Raw genomic sequence first — 23,551 nt, 5'->3', positions numbered from 1 at the left:
TGTAAAGAAAAATCATCTCAGGGCTACATGGAAGGGTATTTGCTTGTGCCAGCTTTCTGTTTCAGTGGTTGGCTGTCTGTTGGCAACCTGCCATCTAATAATTCATTGCGTGTCCATGGGGTGTTTCGTTGGAGGAGGGACATAGGTTAGTGCAAGAGTAGGGCTGCTGTCAATGCTTGGTGCCAGTGACATGGAACAGAGGCTCTCAAAGGGTCTCGCACATCTGTCTGTCTAGCCAGTCACAGACTGCAGACTCGTCGTCCTGATTTCTGTCTGTTGGGTCTCAGAATTAACATAACATGAAGAGTTTCTCAGATTTATTTTTAAGGAAGTTGCTACACAGCTTTTGTTGTTGCTTTAGTTGCTGCAATAATGCTATGTAAGTAATGTGAAATTAGAGTTTAGGTAGTCCAGGAGGAAAAGGCTATATTCAGAGATAAGCCACACAGTGACCAGATACGAGAAGTGCAAAGGCTTCAGAAGCAACTGTAGAGAGAGTATAAAACCTGCTGGTCCTTATGGTTTGCACTCTGTTGAAACCACGAGATCATTGTATGCCTTTAAAACATTGTTTCACTTCCCTTTAAAATAATTGCTATGCTACCTAGAGAATTTGTAACTAATGGGAGATTTCATCGACTAGAGTGAGTTATTGATGTGATGATAAATCCAAAAAAAGAGACTGCCCTGTAAGCAAAGCTACCATGATTTGCACCAGGAACAGCTACACTGGAACAGGTTGGCCAGAGAAGTTGGATGCCCCATCACCAGAAGTGTTCAAGGTCAGGTTGGACAGGGCTTTGAGGAGCCTGATCAAGTGACAGATGTCCCTGCCTGTGGCAGGGGGTGGACTAGATGATCTTTAAAATTTCCTTCCAACTCTGTGTTCTCATTGCCCTGTTAGCTGCACTGCTGCTGCTGGTGTCATCCAGCAAAGGTAAACTGCCTGATGAAAATGTCTTCTCAGCCCTTTAACAGCCTGCTGTCACTTAGGATGGAGGGGTGATGGGGCAGAGTTGTTCTCTACTGTCAAGAAGTCACCTATATACAACGTCGGTGTTCAGTTGCTTGACCTAATACCTTAGGGCTTTAGATGGGCAGCTGAATACTGTGCACAGGGATCGATCACTGCCTTGCCCATGCTGCAGTTTGGACACTGAAGCGCCTTCGATGCAAAGTCTGTGGTAGATGGAGGATTTAATGGTCTGCTTGAAGGCCGGGAGGTGGGGGGCCTACAGAATGACAACGTGTCCTCTACATCTGGCAGAACTGAGCCGCCTGGGGATCTCTGATTTGGTTACAAGCAGTGGATTTCTTAAAGTTGACAGAGAACCTCTCTTGTAACAGTGCCTAAGTCACTGAACGCACCTGGTACAGGATGCGAGGCACCAGGATTTCCCCTGCTGAGTTGCTCTGTGCCCAGGTGGGAGGAAATCTGCATAAGCCTCTTTTTTGCTTTTGTCTTCGCTCCGAAAATTGCAAGGAGGAAGTGGCCAGTGAGATGGCATGATCTGTATACCTTGGTCCTAAACATGACTCTGGTCTGGACTAGAGCCCACCATTTAGAAAGAAACATATCTTCCTTATTAAAACACTCCTGTGGTGGATTTACAACCAGCATTCTTGGTACATAGTTCCAGTAATTAATTACCTGGACTGCAAAAAATGCCTGCCTTGTTTCTGGACTGGAGCAGGGGTGTGGGCACAAGGTCTGTGTGTCTCAGAATTGAGTCAATGAAGTCATCTGGGCAGTATTTGACTTACTTCCTCTCATATTCAGCCCCAGTTTATACACGCCTCCTCTGCAGCATCTTCTGTTTTGTGGATTTGTTGACTGGCTTGAACCTCACAGCATCTACACACATGATTATCCCCGATATCAAAGGTGATGTGAGGTGTCAGGTAAAATAACTGATTGCCCTGCTGAGAGCATTGGGCAATACAGTCCTAATCTCCTGTCTGTCCTGACCTTTAACTTCTAGGCCATCATTCCTCTTATACTTTATACCATATTAGTACTTTTTATTGTCCTTACATTTTCCATCAGTGCAGTGTAATGAATGCCTGTGAGCTAGTGCCAGCAACCTAGCCTGAACCACAGGAGTCTCTTCAGCCCATGTGCCACTGCACTTTCATCCCTCACTTCCATTTGGCTTTCTGCAGCAGTAAGATTAGTGAAGTGTGAAGTATGCTCTAAAACTTCTGTGTGCATGCGTACCTGATCTGTGTGGGCTGAGGGCCTTTGCGCGTGACAGGCAGAGGATCAACATGAACTAAAGCCGTGAAAAGCCATGCAGCAGGAGGACATCCGAGGGGAAGTGCCAGATGTAAACTCAAATGGAAATCATGAGACACAGTCTAGGGGTATCCTATCTGGCTAAGGCAGTGTACATCTGAGTGCTTGATGACGGTTGTTAATCTCTAGGGATGGAGAAAGACAGAGAAATGTGATTACCCCAACAACTTTCCTTTAGCAGCTCTGACAGTGTTGAAAGAGTTTCTAGATATTGGAGCAGTTTAGGAAGAAAGCCAAAGAACCTCATTTGAAAACTGGCTAGTCCAGCTTCTGACCCAAAGGTTCGGGAGATAACCTGGGGACAAATGCGCTTGCCTTAGTCTCATAGATTTCAATAGGTCAGACAGTCAAACACGATGAATTTTGCCATTGATATGACTGGAGAAAGGATTTTACCCATAAACTTAAATTCAATAACTTCATGTTCTCAGAAGTCAGACAAAAAGGAGCAGAAAGCAAGGAAGAATTATCCTCTGATGATCTGTTATAGTATTTCATACTTCCATATACCTTTGTTTTTAATTTTGTACTTGTAATTCACATGATGAAGTTTTCAGACAGAAGTGGATGTCATGTGTAAGCTGAGTTCCTTGTTTTTTTCTTTCGCCTGTCACTGGCTGCATGTTCTCTATTGATGTCTTGTTCCTGGTACTTGACACTGACCATCTTATCTGTGAAAGGAAGCACTCCAGCTGGCTTGCCTGATAAGAAGAAAGGAAAGTTTGCTTGGTTTAGTCGCTCCACAGAAACCCATGGTAATGTTCCGTTGCACTTTGTGTCCACTCTGCGTATACTTGTGTGTGTCTGTCTATATGTCTCAGACTGACATATAATATAGCTTTATATTCTTCTGCATGTGTGTGCCTTGCTTTTTTCTATTGCTTGTGCAGTGTCCTCTTCATGCACTCAAGATAATAACCTGCTCTGCAAATCAATCTCTTGCTAATGTCTTCAAAATTGTTTTCCATTTGCAAATAAGCTCAAATATGTCATGTAAGTGCTTTGCCTCATCTTCAAGGATGACTCGCGAAATATCAATGTTTTTTTTTTCTGAAGGGATTAGTGTGGACCAAAAATTTTGTTTATGAATGTTATTTTTTCTTACAGCTTACTTGACTGTTTCATGCGCGTCAAAATACGAATTCAGTTGATTCCTTAATTTGTCTTTCCAAACAGACAAGATTACTAAAACATCTAGTCTTTGTAAAGGAACAGGCACCATGAGAGTACAATATTTCATAGTTATATCAAGAGTACTAGAGAGTCTGTTATTTCATATGGTCCTAAGGACACAGCACAAGAACTTTAGATTTCCCAAGACATATGTTGTAGGCATGTGAATTGTTGGGATGGACAGAGGAAAGATAGTTCATTTTGAGGGACAGTTCTACCATAATGCTTTTAAAGCAGGAACCCGGGATCTATTTAGAAGAATTTTCTGATACCTTTCTAGCCTCTGGAAGAAGACTTGGTCCCATGGCCCGTTAAACATCTGCCCAACTGAAATGTGGAACCTGTTTATTCTACATTGCCTCCCTTTGTGCCAAGGACCCACAAATAGATATATTCTTAGTACTGAATAACATATTCTTACAGGCTGTTAGAAGCCTCTCCAACAGCTAATAGTGCATGCTGTCAAATCTCATCTGAGATATATATCCAATTGTTAATACAGGTCGTGTTCTGAAGTTCAACTAGGCATCTGAGAGATTTGTTTAACTCCTCCATCATTCCGTTTGAAGTATCATTTTTGAAAAGGGGAGAGGAGGGAAGAGGACGCACATTGGATCCTATCCATTGTCCTAACTTCTCTTGAATTATTATATGTTAAGGAATTTTTAGAGGTCATATAGGAGCTGGGAGCAACTAGTGGAATGGAAATTGTGATTTTATTGTTTTTTATTATCTGTAGAAGCAAATAAATTATTGAGGCTTAACAGATAAAAGATGTGACAGGTGCTTGAATCCAGATGAGGGAGGTTCACACCTAAGGTTGCTTTCCTTTGATGTTTGTTTCATGATACTTCTGTAAAACCTTAGGAGATTCTGTCCAGTTCTTAGTTGGTGGGTGTCAACATACGATCTCCACCATAGTCCATATTCATTAGATCCTTTGTTAGTGATAGCTGAGTGGGTCAGAGAGTCTGAATTCTCCTCTTATCCCTATAGGTACAGTTTATAAGTGTAAGGTTGAAACACATTAATGGTTAGTGTATGACAGTATATGATATCATTTATGTGGTACATGCTATCAGGCGAACAGAAGCTGTTGGTCTGAATGCCTGTTAATCTGGTACTTTTCATTTGCGCTCTACTCATGGCACAAGAGACTGGGGAGGGCAGTGAGGTGGTTGGGCTGGTGCAAGTAAATGGGGGTTTTTTTAACTGTTTTTTTTTAACTGTTCCATTGGATCAAGCAAAAGCTTCTGTGTTGGATTTGCCAGGTTCTCTAATTTTCAATGGTTTTCATTCATAAAATTTCCAGGAACTGACTCTGAAAGAGAGCAGCTGCTTCTTCCCTTTTCTTTAGCATTTGAGTAACCCGTGTGTGTTCCTGCAGCCTGCCTGCCCAGCCTGGCCTGTGCAGGGAGGCACTAGACTTGCTCAGCAAATTGCTTAATCCTCAGGAGCTGCAGCTGAGGGTCTTTTCATTAAGCCAGTTCCTTCACTCATATGATTCATTAATAGATGTTCCAGGTTCTAATGGCCAACCTTATCTTTTTCTTCCCTTTGACTCTTACAGTGAGCATGCCCACCAGTGAGACGGAGTCCGTGAACACAGACAACGTCCCTGGAGCAGATATTGAAGGCGAAAACTGCGGTGCTAGGCTAGCGTGAGTACATACACACAGATATACCTATGTAGGGGTGGGACTGAGCTTGGGGGGTTAAAGCCAGGGCAAATGTCATGCTCTTTAAGGGGAAGAAAACCCCACAATGGGCGAAAGGAAAGGGTGCAGAAGATCTATTGATCCCAGTTCTTATCTTAATTGCAGTGTAAGCTCACTCTGGACATTAGTAGAGAGCCTCTGGATTTACATAGATGTAAATAAAGCATGGAATTCCCAGGATAAGCAGTTCTGATTTTGCATAATAGCTAAAAGAAGAACTGGTGGATGACAGTGTTTTTATTTTAAAATTCCTCTTTGGTCATAGATAATCAAATCCAGTATATGTAGACCAAAGAGTGGAAAAGGGTGGTCTATTTTAATTTCTCTGATGATGCTTTTACACTTTATAGTGTCTTGTAATAGAAATACAGGAATGGTAACTCCCATCCTGCAGCCTGAATTACGCCCTTCAAATGCTGAACACAGTACTCTAGTGACAAAGAAATGCATCAGCTAGGAGGGAGTAATGTATCCTTGAAAGGGCACCATTATATTAATGGAGATACTCAACAATGTGTGAGGTAGGACCATATTACATAGTATATTTTTAAGCGTCAGGGAGCACGAGTAGACAAGAGGGGTCCTTCCCTTTTGCATGACCTGAACAAGAATGGGCTTTATGGTGTGGGGGAATATGTTAGTCCATCCAAATTTCCTTGAAAAATGGGCTGAGCATATCAGCGCTACAGCTTGTACCATACTGGAGTATTTTGAGGCTCAGTCCTGTCCTTGGGCATACCTTGAGACCTTCAGTGTTGGTCAAATGCTAATCATAAGTACATAAGAAATGCTCCGTTTTGTCAGAGCTGTGGTCCAGCTGGCCCACTGTTCAAGTCCTGACACTGACAGCAGGGCAAGTGCACTAGCCTGGCCATTTCCTACTTTCCAGTCCCCTTTTACTGCCCTCAATTTTATGCTTATTGGGTTAGAGATGTTAGAGGCCACACTTGTGCTTTTTGCCTGTAGTGCCTATTTATGGACCTATCGTCCATGGATTTATCTGAACCCACTGAGGCTGTCTGCTCTTACAATCTCCTGTAGCAACAAGTTTCAGAAGTTCACTACCTGCTGTGTAGACAAGTACTTTCTTATATCTGTTTTAAGCTGATCTACTACTATTTTCAGTCAGTGTCCTTTCCTTCTAATACTGTGAGATTGGGTGATCAACAGTCCCACATTCAGCTTATCTGTCACTTGCATAACTTTGTAAACCTTGATTGTATCTCCCGCACACGCCCTTGGCACTCTCCACAACAAACTGAAGAGGAAGAGACCTTATCTGCATGACAAAATGTGATATGTGGAATTGTAAATTCAATCTGCTCTCCTGTACTGTCAGCCAGTGACTTACAAACCCCGGGACAAATTATTTGTGATAGCTTTACTTCACCTGCCTGCTGTTGCCTACCTGCTGAGCCTGTCAGTTTAGATTATGAACTCCTTTCTGAAGGAACCAGGCTAGATCTGTTCATGCTGCTGAGACAGTTGTAGCCCTCCCTTTAGTATCCCCACCAAGTTGCTCATGCTCTTGTTGCATTACAGGAAGGAGCAGCTGGATATATGACCAATTCTTCCAGCTGGATCCAATTTGGAGAACGATCTCTATTCTGCAGTTATGGTTCCCAGCACTATGGGTCCACTGGTGCTACAAAGTGCCAACAACAATGACAGCTATTACTATTAAGTTGCATATATTTTTAATATTATAGCTTACATTCATTTAATGTCCTTAATCCCAAAGGATCCTAAAGCACTTGATGCACTGTAAATACAGGGATTGTTTTCACAGTGTGAGACTTGAGCCACCTTCAGGGTAAAATGTGACAGGTGTTTTAGAAACAAAGGGCACAAGTGCTTAAGGAGATGTGTGAGGGATGGCTTGTTTTGCACTGAAACTGCATGGGGAATTTTGGCAAGCAGAACATAATTATCTTAGCTGGAATGTGGCCAGGAGAGCTGAAGCCAAACCCAGCTCTAAACATAATCAAGACTTAGAATGGTGTACTTAAAATAGCACGATGTGCCAACAAAAGAATGGCAGTACCGTGGTCTGCACCGTGATCACTATACTCCTGACATTAGGAGGAGTGATGGCTACATCCAACACATTTTAGAGAAGACAACATAGGAAAATGACAGGAAAAGAGTCATTTCTTCTTCCCATGTAGTAAATGTTAAAAAAGAGCCCTAAGTTACACTAGAGCAGGACATGTAAGACTCAGGGAGATAAACAGTTTCCTTGCCACTTTCCACTTTGTTTGAAAATGGGTGATGTATAGTAGGGGAATCAAAGGGGTTTTTTATCCCTTACCCAAGGACAGTTAAGATCCTCAAGGCCCCACTCAGATTGCTTTTCATCTCTAAGAGATGGATAGACTCCTTCATTCAGGAAAATGAATGGCTGTATCATTGTATTGGAAATTCTGGAGCGAGATACAAATTTTGCCAGTGCTTCCTGCTTTTGTAAAATGTCTGTTTCAAACTTGTGGAGCTGCACATTCCTTAGTTGTGGGTAAATTCGGATCTGCCTTTGATTCTGAGTTTTGGAATCCTTTCTGGTTTGTTTTGTTACTGCATCACACACTCGGGCAGAGAGAGAAACCAGCTTTCCTGGTTTCAAGAAGCATGAAGTCCTTTTCTTCTCCCTAAGCCCTCATTTAAACCCCCCATAGGCCAATATTCCTGCTGGAACATATAAAATGTAAGCAAGAATTTATTTGGAGGAGTATTTTCTTTTATTGGAACCTGACTGAGGGAATCAGAATTTGGCTCAGTGTTCAAGAATAGAGATGCTTCATGTGGGAAGTCAGCTGTGCTTTTGAGATAAGTTCCCCATCCAGTGACTTTGAGTAAGCGTTAGTAATTATAGTCGTGCCACCCTGATTTACCCTAGTTGAAGATTAGGCCTGGACTCTTGAGCAGTCATCTGCCCTCTGGATTTTGTGTTTTCAGTTGAAATGACTAGACAAGTTTTTTGTTCAGTTGTTGAGTTTCATCTATTGCAGATGAGTCTTCATTTTTACCAGCCTGCTAAAATCAGCTAGTGGACATGAGTTCCCATTGCCTTGCTATAAACACATTTTTCCCCAGAGGGCAGAGACTGCTCTGGGCAGGCTGCAACCAGACATGACTGAAGCAAAAGGGAGATTTCAAGTCAAAGGTAATATATTTATTTATTTAGTGGCATCAGGCTGCTAGGGCATTTAACCACCCCAGCACCACCACCATGGTTACAGGCTGACCTTGCCACCAGAATGCACCCAAGATAAAAGGAACAAAAGTACTCAGGAGACCAAAAGAAAAAGCATTTCTGTTGAAGATAACTTGGAATTGCTGGCTGTTCTTTCTGTTCTTATAAAAAGCTGTAGAGCTTTGAAAGGCTGGGCCTGTGACTGACAGAAAGATCTGCTTGAGAAGCCAGGCTCAGGCATGCCTTTTGGAAAAGGAGATCTTCCCTGACAGCCTTTCTCAGCTCCACAGAGACAACATATGCTGTGTGAGATCAGAAGAGGACGTTTCAAACACAAGCTATCTCCTGCTGATAATTGTCTCAAAGAAACTTTTATTTCTATAGTATCCGTGCTATAGAAACTGCCTGCATCATCTGTGCTGTCTGGAGCAATGCCAGTCTTCAAACCAGCAGAAGGAGTTTCAGGAGGAATCTAGCATCTAACCTCTCTTTGCTTATTGTGTAAATCCAATTCCTTAGAACTGAAACAAAAAACACTCTCATTCGTATTCATTTCTGGTGTAATTCTGTTGCCATCAGGAGAGCTGTGGCGGAGAGGAGTTCCCTTCCTAACATGGGTGTGAACTTATCAGGCGTCTGAATTTGAAAAAGGTTTTCTAGGGTTCCACAGGACACTGAAAAGCATCCTACAACTTCCACAGTCTATCATCCCTGTCACGGTTCTGCCTTGCAATGTACTGGTATCTGCCCTGCAGTAGAAACACAACAGCTTTTATCCTCAAGGACAGCATTTGGAAGTGGAGCTTCTCTTACTTCTGAGGTGTCACAGCTTCAGTAACCTGTTGCCTCTGGGTACAAAGAAACGTGTTTCCTCTGCAGCAAGCATCAGTGGAATAAACCCAGAACTAGGGACAATGGGGTTCTATTTACAGACAGCCTTATAGCCAGAGCTTCCCAATAGGGAGCAATTTCCCTGAGCCTCTGTGGTTACTGCTGTGCAAGGCTTAGATTCCTGAGGACAGGCTGTTGCTCATAATCAGTAGTAATCTGTTCCGTGTGGAATATCAGCATATATAATCTTGCAATACAACCAGAATGTTAATTTTCTAATACAACCGTACAGATCTGGAGTGCCACAGTAGAGCTTGCTTTTATATGTATGCATTAGCTAAAAAAAAGACCTTTATGGAAATTAATGTTCCATAGAGCCTCAACAGAAAAGTTGAAGCACTTGAGCTCAAAGGGGAAGAGAACTTTATATTATCTGCTTTCATTGAAACAATAAGCCACTTGGAGTTTTCACCTTTGCCAGGATTTCCATACGTTTGGGAGACAGTTCAGTTGTTTTCAATCAAAGAGGGTTAAACCAATAAAACAGGAGAAACCAAAATGAACAACATACAACGGCTTTCCAGCTGAAAACAACGTGTCCTGAAAATACTGTGAACAATGGGAGCTTTCCCTGGCAGCTGAACCATCAGTGATTTTCCCTTGGTGCTCTTCTGGCTGGGAAAATCATTCCTATGCAGTTCTTGCGATTATCATTGTAGGAGCCGGTGGTAGAGGTGAAAGAGTCCGTTTCCTTGCAGGTTCATTGTAGTTGCTGCTGGTTTTCACCTAATGAGAAGATAGCCTCCTTCTATGAGGTCGAAAGTCCCCATCACATCAGGAGCAGTGCTGAGAAAAGTCTGCCAAAAGCTCTGAAGCCCCTGCTGACTTCAGCAGGAAAACACACGGGATTGGCCCTTATGTGTCAGCCTCAGCTACTGCTCTCCAATTTATTATGAGCAAGGTGGTTTTGATGGTCACAGTCAGCTCTAGATACGCGTCTAAAGGACAAGAGCATGCCCTTGTGGAGGAGGAATTATCTTCCTACTTCAGATTCTGTGACAGGCCTTGCCTGTGACTCGCCACAGGGAAAGCAAGATTATTCACTAAATACTGAAGTGCTGGCCTGTTTTCCCAGCCTGTAAGAAAGCCTGTTGAACAGCAAATGCTCAATTTAAGCTAGACAGATCCAGTTTTCTTCAGGATGTTCTGCAGATTCTTGCTGCTGGCTGGCCAACAACCACCTCTCTCTTAAAACCAGCATTGCTCCCATCAGGTCAGCGTGCTCTCCAGTGCTTCTGCAAGAAGGGAAAGAATGTAAAAAAAAAAAGAGAAGAAGCATCACTGTGTGGACTCTTGAAGTTCAGTGATTGCCTCATCAGGGGGATCTTAGTCTATATCAGAATGCAAGTTCTCCAGGGCCAGTCATCCATTCTGTTTTTGTGAAAGCTTTTAATTATTGGTCAGAAATAAGAAACGGTCATTGCATGTCCCTGTACAACTCCCCAGTGTTATTTGCGTTGTACAGAGGGCAGCAGGCAGAAGGATGAACGCCCATTGCTTCAGCGTAAGTCGCAGAGGCATAACTGAGGTTGGAACGGAGCCATAACACTGTATTAGGCTGAGAGATTATCAGGTATGCAGCATACGTTCCTGAAAATGTCATGTTACTCTATGCTCTTGTGTCAGTAATATGTGGGACAACAACCCTAGGGCGGGCATCTTCTCTTCAGGGATGCCAGCAATGAAAAGTCATCAGCAGGAACAGAGAGAGGGAAAAATGTTGCGCTGCTTGACCAGTAACTGCGTGAATGCGCAACATTGAACCAAAACAGAATCAATATCACACCAGGACTGTGTGCTCACAGTTCTGAAACCTGTAAGAGACGCACAGTGCAGCTCTTTGGATGCTCCCCAAAGTTGTATATAACCTAGAGGCATAGTAAGTAAATTTCTGTGTTACTGCCTTTCTGAAAGCTGTTACTAGTATCTGAGGGCTTTTGCAAGCCCTCGTAAAGATAGTTGCCTGTGGGCGGGATCATATAGTGCAAAAGTAGTTGTGACCAGCGTACCAGATAATGTCACGGTCGTGTTTAGTACAACTGTAACATGGCCTTTGTGTCATGCTTAGAGACCTACAAGATTTTTCCAGAATTATTTGTTGTGTGTACAATTTCACAAAGTCCTCAATACCTCTTATGCAAGAGTGTCACATCTGTCACAAGTGCATAGTTTCTCTTCTCTGGTGTCCACCATGAACAGAGAAATGTCTTTATCTGTCAGAATATGGGATATCTCACTACATTTGAATTATGCTGATTATCCTGAGTTTACGTTGATGAAAGTCTTTAAATTTCACTGTCTTGTCTGCAATCTGGTACATAGCTATGTAAGGTCAGAAGAATTTTAGAGAATTTAAAATATAGCCAGTCAAGCAGTAGAGGTCTGATTTTCATGTTTGTCTTTCTAAAAGAAAATCTGAGCTACACGGTTCCTATGACAAAAACACTCAGTAGAGGTCTGAAATGTTTTTTGTATAGGCTCCTATACCATGAATTTAAACAATAGTTTCTCGAGACATTTCAGAGCTGGACACAAATGGGGATGATCTCTTTCTCCCAGTGACATAAAGCTCCCAGGATACCAGGGATGCAAGTGATCCATGTTTAAACTCAGCACAGAAATCTGGTCCATCCTGAGCCCCTGGCAAGTGCCGCTTTGGAGTGTCACAAAGAGGCCATGGCAAGGCCAGACTATTTGACAGCCCCTAGTGACACCATAAAAATATTTTTTTTAATATGAGATAGTTAATGCTTGTTTGGAAAGACAAGAGATTCTTGATCATAAGGGTCATTTGAAAAATGTGTTTCAGATTCAGGCATAATGTTTTCAGAACCGGTTATTGTATGGTTTGTGTTTCCAAAATTCCATTTCACTGTTGGATTCCACCTCTAAATATAATCTCTTCCTCCTTCCTTGCCCTGTTCTATATATACAGCACACCCACATGTGATAAAGCCTTGTGCCATAGCAGTAAAGCAAGGGGGGGGAATGCTCTAGCTAACCTGTGGGAGCACTGAATCCACTTGGCTGCTGCTCATAATCACAGAATCACAGAGTGAGTGGTAGGGATTGGAAGGGACCTCTGTGGGTCATCTGGTCCAGCCCCCCTGCCGAAGCAGGGTCACCCAGAGCAGGCTGCACAGGACCTTGTCCAGGCAGGTCTGGAATATCTCCAGAGAAGGAGACTCCACAACCTCCCTGGGCAGCCTGGGCCAGGGCTCCGTCACCCTCGGAGGGAAGAAGTTCTTCCTCATGTTCAGACAGAACTTCCTCTGTTTCAGTTTGTGCCCGTTGCCCCTTGTCCTGTCGCTGGGCACCATTGAAAAGAGTCTGGCCCTGTCCTCTTGACACCCACCCTGCAGATATTTATAAGTATTTATAAGATTCCCTCAGCCTTCTCTTCTCCAGGCTGAACAAGCCCAGCTCCCTCAGCCTCTCCTCATAGGAGAGATGTTCCAGTCCCCTCATCATCCTTGTAGCCCTCCACTGCTCTCCAGTAGCTCTTCATCTTTCTTGAACTGGGGAGCCCAGAACTGGACACAGTACTCCAGATGGGGCCTCACCAGGGCAGAGCAGAGGGGGAGGAGAACCTCCCTCGCCCTGCTGGCCACACTCTTCTTAATGCACCCCAGGATACTATTGGCTCCAAAGATATAACTGTCAATGCATGAGGAGTACTGTGCCTGCCACATCTCTTTTGCTTAAATAATTAAAAGATTCCTTAAATGCCAAACAGCTCCTTTACTGGGAAACCGTTAGCTGGAGAGGTCACCAAAGGACTTCACACTCCCTGTCCTTCACCTTCCACCAGGCAGGTTCCCCATGACATCTGTCTTCCACTCTTTTCCTCCCTCCCACCAACCTTCTTCTATGAAAGTCCTCAGTCTCCTTTTCAGTGCCCAGCTTTCTCCTTCATTGTGATTTTTTTCTTCTGTTTCTTTCCCATGTCTTTGAGCCTTCTTTTCTGTTTCCTGTAAATCTGATCCATTACAGTTTGTAGCTAGCACCTATCAAGCAAGAATTCTCAGTGAGAAACTGGGATAGCTTTAACATTAAGGATGTGCTTTGTAGGTGCTTCACTTGTCATCCTTGTTAAAGCTCACTTTGTCTCTGCAGCATAATTTAGTGTTTTGTTCAGCCAGTGTATTATTTCTTCTTTATCAAAAGGGTTCTTTTGGGTGTCTGTAACTACACTGCTGCCTAGCATGTGACTGAGACAAGCTGCCTCTGACACAGCAGGAATGATGTATTCGGTGAAAAGACTTTTTTTTGGTTTTGGCTTGGACCATCTGCTGGTGAAATGTTCCTATCACTAAAATCTCTTCCACATAAGGAAACTTACCCATCACTTATTACTGATGGTCAAACAGGGACATGACCATTTTTAAGACTGCTACAGCAAGTAGTGTTAGATGCTTTAAGAATTACTTTGTCGCATGTCTACTAACAGTAAATCCATTTTTAAACCAGTACAGTAAGACCTTTGCTGACTGTTGTCAACAATGAATCACTTTGCTATCGTAGAGGGAACCTTAAGAAATGCTTCAACCCAGCAGAAATATATTGTACATAATCACTCCCGAGATTCTCATTTTTTCTGTTACTGGTAGTGGATTTTGCGGCTTCCTAAATCACTTGTGACTCATGTCATTGCATCTACATACCTTTATTTCTCTGCGTGCACCATTATGTATGTACCAAAAGACAGCCAAAGAATTCAAAGGCCTTATAGGACATGTCAAGCAGAGCAAGGTAGTGGTTAGAGAATTGGGGTCTATCTCTAGCTTTGCCTGTAACTTCTTGTGAAAGGCTAATGAGATTATTTAAGGTGAATAAATCCAAGTACATGGACTTAGATATTTAAACATATATATAGTAGGAACATGGCCAAATTTTCAGGAATGATTAATTCACAAAACTTCGTTGATAGTGACCGAATCTGTTATTGTTCAGACCCTTTTGAATTCAAACCAATTTACACAGATCGCAAAGACAAGTGAGTGTTAGTATCTAAGTTTGAAAATATCCACCATTCACTGGTTTTCCTTCAATTTCTGGAAAAAAAGAAAGCATTACTTTGCCCATGGTTTCATAATGTGCTTATATATCCTGAAGTGACAGGTGATGTGTGAAAGCAACAAGTCTGTCTGTATAAAGTCATACATATTTTAATATAAGAAATAAACCTAGTGACTAAAAGAAATGTGTCATACTTGAAAAATAAATTTTGTAGCAGATGTAGAGTGCCCCTTGCATTAGGCCAGCCTTTTACCCGATAGAAAAACTAGTTCACTGATGTCTGTAGGTGGTAGAATTCCAGCATGGCATGACTCCTGCTTCATGACTCCCGCCAAAAACCAAGGTTCAGGGAATATATATATCAGGGGAATATATATATATATCAACATCAGGGAATTCTAGCCACGCCCACTGCCTACATTGACTTACAGGGGATTCAAGAGGAAAACAGCATCTATTAAAAAATTAATTGAGCTTACTTTGTTTCTTTCTATTGCTATTTTCATAAAAGCCTGGGAGGTATGGGACAGCTTCCGAGACTTTAATGACATTTCTTATCTTTCAGGCATCGGATCTCAAAATCAAAATTTAGGTAAGTAAAACTGACTTTTGCTTTTCCTCCTTTTCCCTGGTTTTGTTCCTTGCTTTGTGAAGTGATTTACTCCTGCATCTGTGGGACATAGTGGTGATTCTAGGAGATACTGCCAAACTAGTCAGAATTTAGTCAGTCATCTACCAAAAATGAAGGTCCCGTTTATTAGTTTCAGACTGAAATAATGTACAGGGACTACTGACAGTGTTTCACTCGGATTGCTACTTACATATGTCAAGCCATAAAATATAAAAGCAGAAGAAAAAAAGTTCAGCCACGTAATTATACCATATCCATCAACATCAACCCTGTCAGCTCAAGGTTGTCTTTCCTACACTTCGTTGCACTGCTCTGCTTGATTGTAAATCTTTCAGCTGATGAGGTTAGCGTCTTATTTGTGAAATGCTTCCTTTCACCATGGGACATGTGGAGTTTTTCTGGTGGTATTTATTTTTCTGTTGACTTGAAGCTTTTGAAAATGTGAAGCAGACCCCAGTTTCCATTGGAAAGGCTGACTAAACTCATAGAACTTGGTGGCTGAGGTCCCAGTCCATTTCTGCCTCTTTAGTAGGAGCCTAGCTGCCACCATAACTCTGAATACAAAGTCAATTTTATAAAAAACTAAATTAATTTTCAGAATAACTGTAGCAAGTGAGTAGCTCTGTCCTTCAACTTACCTAAATAACGAACATAATGTAAATTCAGGAATCCACATATGCATCCATACTGCCCATATACATCCACGTGCAAAGAGTTGCATACATGATCACATTCCTACTATATCTGTGGATTCATTTGTATGGAGGTGTGAGCACAAAAAAACACTTCACATGGTCATGTGGATGCACATTTGTGCACAAGTGCACACAGAGGTGCGTGGGATTGCCGATGATTTGACGACAACATGGATGTCCAAGTGTGCCCGTTTTGAAAGCTGGGAAGATCATTTCTTGTCCCAAATCCACTGCAAAACACACAACCCTTATTAAATGTTTGTGCTAGCTAGATTAGGTGCCTTTATAAATTGCATCGCTAAAACAGCCTGGATTTGACAACCTGTTAAAGTGTTGTTGCAAAATTCTTGGCCAGTGTGCCTGGCTTTCGTTCATACAGATGCTGAACCCTGACCTCAGTCATGGCCAGTTTGTCACTGGAAATCATACGTAAGAGAAGGCTAGCCAGTAGAAGTTTTCTCTTCCTGTAATGTTGCATACACACACATACATGTGTATGATATCTATATAAAACTATTAGATTTATTATACAGTGGCAAGTGTTGCCTGGAAACTGGTTGCTGTGCAAGTTAAATTCTGAAGAGTAGGAGGTGTGTAATTAGCTTTAAATATCTTCCATGGTTAGTAATTACCCTCAGAAATCAGTGACACAAGGGGATGTGTTCATGGAAGGCAAACTTTAAAAGGTCTGTTGATTAGCAAATGGTATCCTTAGTTCCAGGCATGAAGGTGAGATGCTGAGGTTCCTTAAGTTTTGTTTTTCTGTTCAGAGTTAGCCCTTATATCGGGAGCAGTGTTGGAAACGTTCCATGGATTTTATTTGACCTCATGTCTCCAAGGACTTAATCCAAAGGTCCATGGTATATAGTGGGTATCTTTTCATTGACTATCCTGAGGCTGGACAAGGTCCCACTGCAGGCCACAAGCATTAAATACAAGAATAATAATTATTTTGTAGGAATAGGGCTAAAAAACCTCTCAGGATAGCTGTGATGAATGTCTTAATCAGATTAAGACATAGCTCGAAGAGGTTTATTGACCCCTAAATGTTGCAAATTGGCTTAGGACTAACTTTATTCCTACAGCTAAAGGAAGGATGATTGCAAATGTCAGCTCATGAGAATGAGAGAATATTTCTCAGGGTGAACTTTAAAATTATTCTCTACCACTCTTGAACAATAAATCAAGAGTAGAGCCTCTCTTGACAGAGATTTGCAATAGCCTAAGGATCTCTGTCTGAAAAGAACTTTTCCTTTACCAATTTTTCAAGTCGCTACTGGCGCCGATGGAATCGATTCTGCAGAAGAAAGTGCCGCGCCGCTGTCAAGTCCAATGTTTTCTACTGGTTGGTGATCTTCCTTGTGTTTCTCAACACCCTTACCATTGCTTCTGAACACTACAACCAGCCAGACTGGCTCACAGAGGTCCAAGGTGAGGAGAGGCTGGTGACTCTGTTTATTGTGGTCAGTGTCAAAAAAGGGAGCTGTGGGAAGAGCTGATGCATTAGACCACACAATGTTAAAGGAGCATACACAGGTCCACATAGTCCTCTCTGTGGAGGATCTTTAATAATCCTACAAAATATCTCCCTACAGTGGGAGAGGTTTCAGGGAAGATGCAAGTTCCTCATTTCCAGCCAAAGCAGTGTTTCACTGTGAAAGGTGGGGGTGAAATTGGGAGCTTATGCTAAATATATATTTGCAGCAACTGGATTTCCAATTTATGGATAGCTGCTGTGAGCCACAGGTTCTCCAAGGTTTTCCCTGAAATGGCATTTATGACAAATTCTAGTTACCAGGGAGGTGAGGAAGGAAGAGTGATTTGTAAAGTTCTGTCCACAGAACAGTTGAATCCTAACTGGAGGTGAGAGCAGCTGAAAGGCTTAATTAAGCAACAGTAGGTAGCACAGCAGCTCTTCTGTTCCCACTCTTATCTGCAGATGACAAGTGTGATGGGAGGTTGTGCACAGGAAGGCAAGTCCCTGTGCTGGAGGTTGTGTAATACATTGCAGCTGTTTGTACAATACAGAGGAGCTGCTGTAAGCATCTTCGTAAAACATTTCTGCAAATGAGATGCCCACGCTTTTGAAGTCCATTCTTTGACCCAGGCTTATATGAAGTTAACCTTTCAGACTGATCCGAGAAGGGGTTTCTTAAAGGCAAGGGCTGATGGTTAGCTGTGACGATCTTTTGACTAAGTTTCATTAATCTGTTTCTGTTTGTTTTTCATGAGACACTGCCAATAAGGTGCTGCTAGCTCTTTTCACGGCAGAGATGCTGCTGAAGATGTACAGCCTTGGTCTCCAGGCCTATTTTGTGTCCCTCTTCAACCGCTTTGACTGTTTCATTGTGTGTGGAGGAATCCTGGAAACGATTCTGGTTGAGACAAAGATCATGTCACCACTGGGCATTTCGGTGTTGAGATGTGTTCGACTCCTAAGAATATTTAAAATCACAAGGTACTTCTGTGCTTCTTTGGGCATGAAGGAGGGCTACTGCTCAATGCACAATGTGTATGGGTACAAGTCACTCACATTCCTGTGTTTTCACTTTTTCTACCACTAGTTGGGTAGTAAGAGTGCTAGTCCTCATTTAAATCCTCAGCTTCTGAAGTCTTTGACAGCATGGGGAGGGCTGTACAGACAGGGTGTCCCTGATGTGAGTGGTAAGGATTGTTGAGCAGTGTAAACAAAACAGCAGATAGCCTTGTGACCTTTTCTGTTCCTTTATGGTGACAGAGAGGAGCCTGACAGACTGCTTTCAGCCAAAACATTTGATGGAGGAGCCCATGCCAGGTCCAGTAGACTCAACGGTGGCCTGAGTGGGAGATAGTGTCAACACCAATAACTATAGGCAAAGGATGTTGCCACCCCTTCTCCTGCACAGGAGTCCAGCATGAAGCAGCAGCTTTATGAAGAAATCAGACTTTTCCAGACTCCAGTCTCCTCTCTTTTTCCTTTTCCTTCTTTCTCCTCTCCTTCTGCATAAAGGCACAGTGGTGTCTGGTAAACAGTTGCTGCTTCCTGCGGTCAGGTACCTCCAAAACACCAGCTTGGTTTGTCAGGAGTTTTTCAGCTTGAGGGGAGGTTGTAGGAGAGATCAGCTCCCAGCTTACCCAGATGGGAGCTCTTGGAACAAACCTGTCCAAGTGCTCACCCAAAGCAGCACAGGGCCTGACTTTTCCCATGTGGGTGCCGGTCAGCACCTTATAAGAAGCTTGACTAAGGTGATGAAAGAGTGTGTTTTCTGCAAGTTCAGCAATGAAAGTCCCTAGAGTTGCTATAAACTCCGCCAAAGGAAATTTATGTCAAATATGAGATAAAAAACACAGCACATGAGAAAAACAAGACCAAAACTGGAAGACAGTCAAGATGGCAGAGCTGTGAGGCAGCAAAAACAACAGACTTAGACTTGTGCATCATATGAGATTTACCCTTAAAGCTTCTGAGCCTCAGCTCTCTGGTGGGGTGGGTGGTTTTCAAGATCAGATGGCAGAGACAGAAAATCAGTTTACAGTCTCAGAGAAAGAGGCCAAAGCAAACCTACAACTTCTAAAAAAGAAAAAAAGGTGGTCTGTTTAGATGTGTGGTAATAAAAGAGGGAAAAATGTTTAAGGTAACAAGAGTTTGCAACCAGAAAGGCATCTTTGCACTTTCAGAAATGGTGGGGGTCTCTGGTCTGGTGACTGTTTTTCCTGGATCTTTGGGTCTGAAAGCTATCATCACTGACTCCCAGGCCTGATTTCTTAGGAAACCAGTAGCTGTTTCAGGCACTGGGTAATGAGATACACCCAGGGCAACATACCAATACCTAGAAAATCATAAGCTTCAACATAGCATCCTGGAGAGGTCATTGCTTTTTCAAGACATTTCTCCACTCTTACATAAAATATGTAATCTAGCTAAGAGAATATTCTCATAGAAAGGCAAATGCTGAGAGAATATCATTAATACTTTAGGAAGCATGAGCTACTGGAGTACTCAAATATTCCTAAAGCTCCTGGCAGACATGTAATGCTGGAACCAACCAGCAGTAGGACTAGTTATATTTACCTTCATTCTGCAGCAGAACTAAAATACAGTTTTGCATGGAAGGAAATGTTACCTGGAATACGTCTGCTGAAATTTGTACAGGAGATCTCTGTGTAAAGCACAGACCTGAGGAATAATTCGTAATGAATAATGTATTAATCAGATTTTACCTTTTTTCCTGTTGCTAAAATATTGGTAAGTAGGTTGCAGTAGTCTCAGATTTATCTGTGTTTTTCAATTATTCATAATTTTCTTCATGATTTTTCCTCTCTGAAGGTGAAATTCACCCTCGTGTGCAAGGCCCTAGCACAGGCCTCCAAAGCAGTATTTTAGGCCCACTGATGTCTTGCTGCAGGAAAGAATATTCTGGCACTAAAGCAAAACTTTTACCTGTAATGTTCTCCAGTAAGATACAAATTTTTTCATTATTCACTCAGCTCTAAATACATTTATGATTTGTTGGCGACATTTTCAATACTGGTGGAATACGCCACCTGAGTGCGATGATAATACGCGAAGATACAATCCTAGAAAGCTGGGAAGGGTAGGAGGGATGAGAGTGTAATATTTTGTGTCAAATATATATTCGTGAGCGGGGACCTACGGTGGAGATGGAAATAGAGATAATCAAGGGCATTAAAAAGGCACAAAGCAGGAAAATTATTCTGGTGAGAGTATAGCGGTAGGTAGCCTAATCCTTTTATATTTGTATGGATTTTCCATGGTAAACACCAAGCACAAACAAGAATTTTCTGGGTGCATCAAGATGATACACTTCTAGGAGAAACACAAATACAGCTCCCTAATATAATAGACACAAATGAAGACACCATCAGATGAACAATCTGTCATTTTAGAAACCACATTTAGAATTTTAAGACCAAACATTTCTTCCAAAATTATAAACCCTTTTCAGAACGATGTAGTCTTGTACATTAGACAAGCAGACAACATAATGTTTTATTCTCCCTAATTTTTACAGGGCTGTGCAGAAAGTCTCCCTTTGCTGTGAGAAGACAAATTATTTTCTCTTTAAAAGTAGCCCTTTACTGCTATATAAATCCCTATATTTAGTCCTTTATGCTTAAAAAATAAATTTATTTGCAACAGCATACTGAAATTTGATGTCTTATACCCAATCCTGCCACGAGATATGTCACTGTTAACTGTAGAGAGGAGAGACAGGGCACCTTTTTTTTTTGCACCTACTTTCAAAGTGTTTTTATATTGGTAGAACAGTGTGGGAAGCTTTCCTACAATGAGACTGCCAGCTGTTGCTACTGTTTCAAGTTCTGCAGCTGTGGTTGCCAGTATCATAAAGACGTAGTGGAAGGCAATAGAGAGGAGAGGGAAGAGAACCAAAGAACACATCAAGTCCTAATCCATTTCTGCAACTGATTTTTGTGTGAGATGTCCAACAAACCATTTAACTTCTCTGCATTATTCCTCCATTTTGAAACAGGGATGATAATCACGTTCTGCTCACGGGGATTTTGCAGTGCCTCATTCACTGACATCCTCAGGGGTCTGAGATCTGCAAGTGGGAGATGTTAAGAAGCACATTCATTTCCCTATAAGTCTGAGGCAGTAGTAGTGCTTTCTCTCATACCTCCCATTATATGCTGCCTAGTCCAAAACCTCTGATTCCATCCAGCAGTGCCATGAGATTTATTCTAACTGATTTTTCTTTGTGGTATATTAACCAAAGAGGACCAAGTAGTGAGAGACTTTTTCGTTGTCTGGGCTTCAACCATTCCTGACTTAAAAGCCTTGTATTTCATTGAGTAAGCCCAGATCTCATTTTGAGAGGGTGTTCATGTTAGTTCTGCAACCGCCTAATGTGACAGATGGTAACCTCAGGTCAGGCTTCCAGGACACTAAGATAAGACAATTGTTATTTTCACAGCCTAATCAAGTCAAGCCTTCCTTATCCTCTCCTTTTTCCTTTTTCTCTTCCCTCCCTCCCCCCACTGCTTTGTTTACTTTTCTAATGGTGCTGTATTTCTAGGTAGCACTCAGTACACAGATAAAACAGCACTAATCTTATCACCGGGTCATCTCAGTTGATTGCTGTAAGTGTGATAGTTAAAAAAGAAACTGAATCTCAGGTATTGAGCTATTTGTAAGAAATGAAGAGCTGATAAAAAAAGTCTGCATGGTTGTGCTCTGAGATAGCAAGGCATTAAGCTTAAAGCCAGTCCCTGAGACTATTCAGATAGGTAACAGTTCCACTGTGTGCCTCCTAAGGGCACTGCTAGAAAGACCTAGAAAATGTGTGTCCTGGCTGACATTGGAGGGCTTGGAGAGATATTCCGGACCCCATTAATTTCTGGTTTAAGGATGCTGAAGTTAGTCAAGTTTCATCAGAAATGAATTTCTGCCTTTTCCTGTGTCACGTTCCCTTCCTCCCAATGTGTGAAAGTATGGGAGCTGTAACCACAAGCGCAAGTACAGCAAGCTGTTAGCTTGCACATTCAGTGCAGACATTTGGTGGCACTGAGCCCATGGCTTCCATGCCCTTACCTTTGCTCTGTAGTTTTTCATTGCTCATCTCTTTAATTGCAGTTAAACTTTAAAGCATTCTAGTTTTCTCTGAAGTGCTGAAGCTGGGCTGGAGGGAAAACATCACAGTGCTCTTTGAACCTCAGCCCTTGGAGATGAACCGGTTGCTGAACTTCAGAGGACATGGCAGTGTCCCTCTGCAGATCCGATTGCCAACGTTCATAAAGTGATTGGACTGCTCAAACATTCCTGTCTTCTATGGGACAAGGAAAGTCTTCTTTTTACACTGACATTTTAAAAACATTGATTTAACTGAGATTTTAAGAACTTTTGTCCCTAATGACTACACTTCCTTCAGAACAGGTTTGTATGTTGAAGAATCAGGCTTCCTCAAAGGACCGAGAGCACTAGACTTGCCTGCCGTCTTTCTCAAGCAGAACATTTGTCTCTGAGGAAAGTGTGGCTAGAAATTAAGAGTACTCGCAGGAAAGAAAGATTCAACATTATGGGCTATGGGAGAAGGGAGTGGAGGACATTGGCCATGGTGGAATCTCAAAGCATGGTGGTAGGCCACAAGAGATGGTTCTAGAAGGAAGACTTAGAGATCACAGGCAAATACTACTGGCTTGCTGACCTGTGAAAGATGTTGAAGCTTGCTAATAATGTGCATTCAAAATGAGGAGATTGGAAGACGGCAGCTAATCTTCAGCCCAGTCTGAAAGCTCTGTCAGACTCAAAGCTGCGTAAAAGAGAAGTGGTGATGACCAGCTAAGCAGTAGACTAGGACTGATTGAGTACATGCAAGACTGAAGTGGAAGTTGCTTCATGGGTGATGCAATGGCATTCTTTAGCAATTTTTTCTAAAGCTGTTTTCCAACACATGGTGACTCTGCAGACTGTCAAAGAATGCAAGCAAACTGACATACTGCAGCAGAGCATGCTGCTGGCATCACTTTGAACCCCAAAGTGGGATCACAAGGGCAGGAAGATCCTTTCTCTGTATCATATGTCTGATCTGGGCACAAGCCTGGACTCACTGGGAGAGCAGGTCTTAGCCATTCTCTCTCTCGAGTGAAGCCTTTCCAAAATGTTCTGCAGCCTGTTTGAGGAAGTATAGTGAGTTTGATACCCAAAAAAGCAGCGACAGCGTGCTCTTCCAAGAGCAAAAGAAACTCTGGACTTTATGGATGTAGATCTGGAGTCTCTTTTAGGGTCCATGTAAAAGGACCTTTAATATCTTTCTCATTCCTCTCAATCCCAGAAAGCTTAACAACCTCTATCTGTGAGAGAGCCCAAGCACATACTCACACACACCAGATTTTGGACAAGTTTGTGTTTGCATCCAAACTGTTTCCTCATCTACTCTTGCTAGTTATTACAGGCCATTCTCTGGAGTGAGGTTTTCT

The 23,551-nt window shown here is 42.3% G+C and overlaps 1 protein-coding gene across 27 annotated transcripts in view; it reads left to right on the top strand.

The window, feature by feature from the left end:
- The window catches only part of CACNA1C (calcium voltage-gated channel subunit alpha1 C), a 434,777-nt gene that overhangs the window by 309,500 nt on the left and 101,726 nt on the right, over positions 1-23,551 (top strand). For 14 of the 27 annotated variants that reach the window (XM_075427799.1, XM_075427809.1, XM_075427804.1 and 11 more), the window contains exons 10-14: positions 2,977-3,051; positions 5,040-5,130; positions 14,853-14,879; positions 16,884-17,044; positions 17,846-18,071. In XM_075427799.1, the coding sequence (XP_075283914.1) occupies positions 2,977-3,051; positions 5,040-5,130; positions 14,853-14,879; positions 16,884-17,044; positions 17,846-18,071 (580 nt within the window). The remainder of the gene's footprint in view (positions 1-2,976; positions 3,052-5,039; positions 5,131-14,852; positions 14,880-16,883; positions 17,045-17,845; positions 18,072-23,551) is intronic. The other 13 variants (XM_075427817.1, XM_075427815.1, XM_075427811.1 and 10 more) reach the window with 1 other exon arrangement.

Source organism: Opisthocomus hoazin, chromosome 8 (genome assembly GCF_030867145.1).
Source record: "Opisthocomus hoazin isolate bOpiHoa1 chromosome 8, bOpiHoa1.hap1, whole genome shotgun sequence".
Lineage (NCBI taxonomy): Eukaryota > Metazoa > Chordata > Aves > Opisthocomiformes > Opisthocomidae > Opisthocomus > Opisthocomus hoazin.
This window is presented reverse-complemented; position numbering and strand designations above follow the sequence as displayed.